Raw genomic sequence first — 3538 nt, 5'->3', positions numbered from 1 at the left:
CATTTCGAGAATATCTATCACAAACACACCTACGCAAAATCAGTTTACTCAAATACGAAATAAGTCTCATGTAGAACATTTTGACCCTTTAATTACCCCTTGTTATATGCAACCTAAAATATCTTATATTTGACAGGATTTATTCATTTTTTAACCGAAAAGCTTTTCTTCCCCCCCCCCTAACTTATCATTTGGAAGTCCATTAATGCATAAGAAATTCATTGCTTCTATATCTTTGTCATTTTTAAGCCTGTATTTGGACAAATATAGATAAATATGATAACACATAACATGCATATTTACCTCTCTATATCACATTATAAACGAAATGATATTGTTATTCTATGAACGCTTATATGTTGCTCAAATTTTAATATTTTAGTTTTCCATATGCAATTGCAAATTTTAATATTTTAATTTTATTATAACAAATTGAGCAATAGGGCGCTAAATGAACTAAGTAGTGCTAAATGGCGTAGTGTGTTGTCCCACCAAATGCTATACTGTTGTTACAGCGCCGAGATAGCGCTATATTTTAAACTATGATCCCTTCACATATGTAATACTCTTTGCACGCTTTATTTGAATGATTTGCCCATCTCTGATCATTTAGATGCTTTCAACTTAAAATTGGCATGGATATTCAAGGGAATTTTTAGAGTGAACTTAGTATGATAGACCTGAAATAAATAACGCACATGTTTGTGATTTTCTATCTTTCTAAGCTCTAACCACTTGTTATATTATTTTCTTTTCTAATACAGACGACACTCCAAACAATATAAGAGAATTTTTGGAGATTGACGGTATATATCTAACTACAGCTCAAGTCAGTAGCCATTTGCAGGTAAGATTTAGACTACCTAGTTGATGTTTCTTCAATCTGAAATCAACTATCAGATCCAATTTATATGATCATGACATAAATTATCAGAAATTGTACCGTGGTAACCAAGCACCCATTTATTGATGTTTTCACAATATTTGAAATTTCAGAAATACAGAAAGGACTGCCGTACTGGTGGGCTATCAACCATGCCAAGCTCCAGGCCATCACATTCTAATAGTACTTCCAAGAACTATTCAGAATCTCAAGAAAGTGAGGGAAGTTACAGATTCCATATGAGATCCCAGGGAGCTAGAGATATTAACCAGACCAGCTGGCTAAGTGGTGGTGCATCGCAAGTTGACTATGGCGTTCTTGGAAATGGGAATCAGGCAACTAATCTTGGTTCAGGTGCTGGTTACGGTCATGGTTATCATCATGGTAATGGCATTGGCGACATAAATGGTTATGATCATCATTACGGTACTGTCGGTTTTAATGATTATGCTCAGCGTTATGGTAATGGAAATAATAAATCTTATGGTTATCCTCACGGTAATTCTAATTATAATAATTATGGTAATGGTAATGGTGGTTGCGGTGGAGTTATAACAAGTGGAAGCATGGCAAGTGCATCATTGCCATCCAACCTAGCACCACCAGTACAACATGGAATGCGTGGAGATGCTTCTGCTGGTCAGGCCAGTGCAGTGCAGCCTCATAAGCTTGACAGAGTTTGTTTAAACTGGGGCAACACTAGTTCTGAAACAGTCGGCACATCAGGTGGAGGTGGTGTTGTGACAGACATGACGGTGCATGGGATAACTATGGAGGAATTAGAAAACCTTACGAAGCACTAGGTACGTACTGTTCTCTATAGTTGCAAGCATGTATGTTTTTGTTTCATTGTCCATTTCCAAATTTACCATTTTTGCTGTACCCTTGCACCCCATTCCATCACAAATATCTTTTGTATAGAGCCCTTTTTATGGTACATTTTACTACTAGGGGGGGGGGGGGTATTAGTCCCATCTTACCGTTTAGTTTCAATGGGAGTAACATAAAGACCATCCACATCCATTTCTTTTAATTCAGGATGCATTTTCAACCAAAACTGTTGGGCTAATTTCTTCTCGAGGGCCAATGTCTATCAGCCGCCCTCACGATCACTCTTAGCTCCCTCCACCGCCCTAATCCGAGCTCATCATCCTGGCTGCCACGTTGCCCAATCACTGTGATGTCTCCCTCGGCTCCCTTCACCTCCTTTCGTGTGTGTCTATCCTTGGCAAGAGTGTTACTGCAATTTTTTTTACTAACACCCGTACAGTGTGTGCATCTACGTAACATTTTAACATTTTTTTGTTTTATCTAAACAACCATGCAGGTAGTGAAATGGATTAATGGGTCTTCAAATCACAAAAATGTAAGTTTTTGTTTTCCTTGTGTTAATTTATAATTTTGCATAGAAGGTACGTACCAGCTATTTCATTTTCAAGTACGGTACAGTTTCCTTGGACCTACACATGATCTTGGCAGTGATGTCCTTCTACGCACTACAAATACATGTTCAAGTTTTCAGTAAAGATGCTTTACAACATCCTTGTGCAGCAGATTTCAGTATGATGATATTACAATTCTTTTTACACTAATTTGTGAAGTAAGTTTATCATGTGAAGGACGAAGCAATTAGAAATTACATGTACTGTACTCTTACCTCTCATGTGAGAAGGGGAGGTAAGAGGGACCATGCTAAAATTTGCCAAGCATGAAACACATTGTGTGTTACTTAATTGGCACCAAATAACAGAAAAAAAGGATTGAGCACCGCTGTACGACAATTTTACTAATCATTAAGAGCTTTCATTATCTGCTCCGTAATCCAAAACCTGATAGCTCCCTCTACTGGAGTATGATAAGTTCACAGTGTAGCCTGAATTTTTTCAGAATGCAGGGCTCAAGTAAAATTTAACTTCCTGTGAGATTTAAGAGACTTCTGAGCTAGTATTGATTACGTTTCTTGTAAAAATCATAAGTACAAGAAATTCAGAATTACTGACTGTTATCATTCATGTTAGATGGCACTGTTAAATACGTATGCGTGTTCCCAATTTATGAATATTTTGATAATTTATTTATATGCAGTTAAGGGAGAAATTGATTGCACCAAGAGTTGATGCATGAGTGAGATTGGTGTTAAGTCCAAAGATGGTGGCCTAGTGATGGACAATGTTGCAAGCTTACTGGATGCTACCCGCAAGAGATTGTTATCAGTTTTAAAAATTATGTGATCATAGTACACTGTTGTTGGCTACTTTTATGATTTTTGTTAAGTACTTCCGTGTTATTCCAAATTTCTCTCAAAATAAAATATTTCAAAAATAAATATCAATCAGCCTCTATTTTGCAAATCGCAGTGGATATATAACAATTTGGTTCATTCCACAACAGTTGCGTATGTGTCAGATAAATAAAAAAATAAATGTATGTTCAGTTTGATTTACCTAATAGATAAATATAGTTTTATAACATTCTCTTATCTTGCACAAATATAAAATAAGAACAACAACTATGGCCCGAACCTCATTCAATTCCTTACCATGGGCACCATCAAAGCAACATAGGTTTAGGCGACTATTCAGAATATTTCTGTTCTCACAAACAAATATTCAGACAAAAATAGGCAGCTGCAAGATGCAACCGTCGTCCTATTTT

General features: G+C 36.4%; 1 protein-coding gene across 1 annotated transcript in view; it reads left to right on the top strand.

The window, feature by feature from the left end:
* LOC119325157 (two-component response regulator ORR27-like) overlaps nucleotides 1-3198 on the top strand; it is a 13696-nt gene extending 10498 nt beyond the window's left edge. Inside the window, exons 4-7 of the mRNA XM_037598911.1 lie at nucleotides 765-847; nucleotides 997-1686; nucleotides 2211-2249; nucleotides 2969-3198. Of these exons, the coding sequence (XP_037454808.1) occupies nucleotides 765-847; nucleotides 997-1686 (773 nt within the window). The 3' untranslated portion in view covers nucleotides 2211-2249; nucleotides 2969-3198. The remainder of the gene's footprint in view (nucleotides 1-764; nucleotides 848-996; nucleotides 1687-2210; nucleotides 2250-2968) is intronic.
* Nucleotides 3199-3538: the final 340 nt, after the last annotated feature.

Source organism: Triticum dicoccoides, chromosome 6B, assembly GCF_002162155.2.
Source record: "Triticum dicoccoides isolate Atlit2015 ecotype Zavitan chromosome 6B, WEW_v2.0, whole genome shotgun sequence".
NCBI classification, from domain to species: Eukaryota; Viridiplantae; Streptophyta; class Magnoliopsida; order Poales; family Poaceae; genus Triticum; species Triticum dicoccoides.
This window is presented reverse-complemented; position numbering and strand designations above follow the sequence as displayed.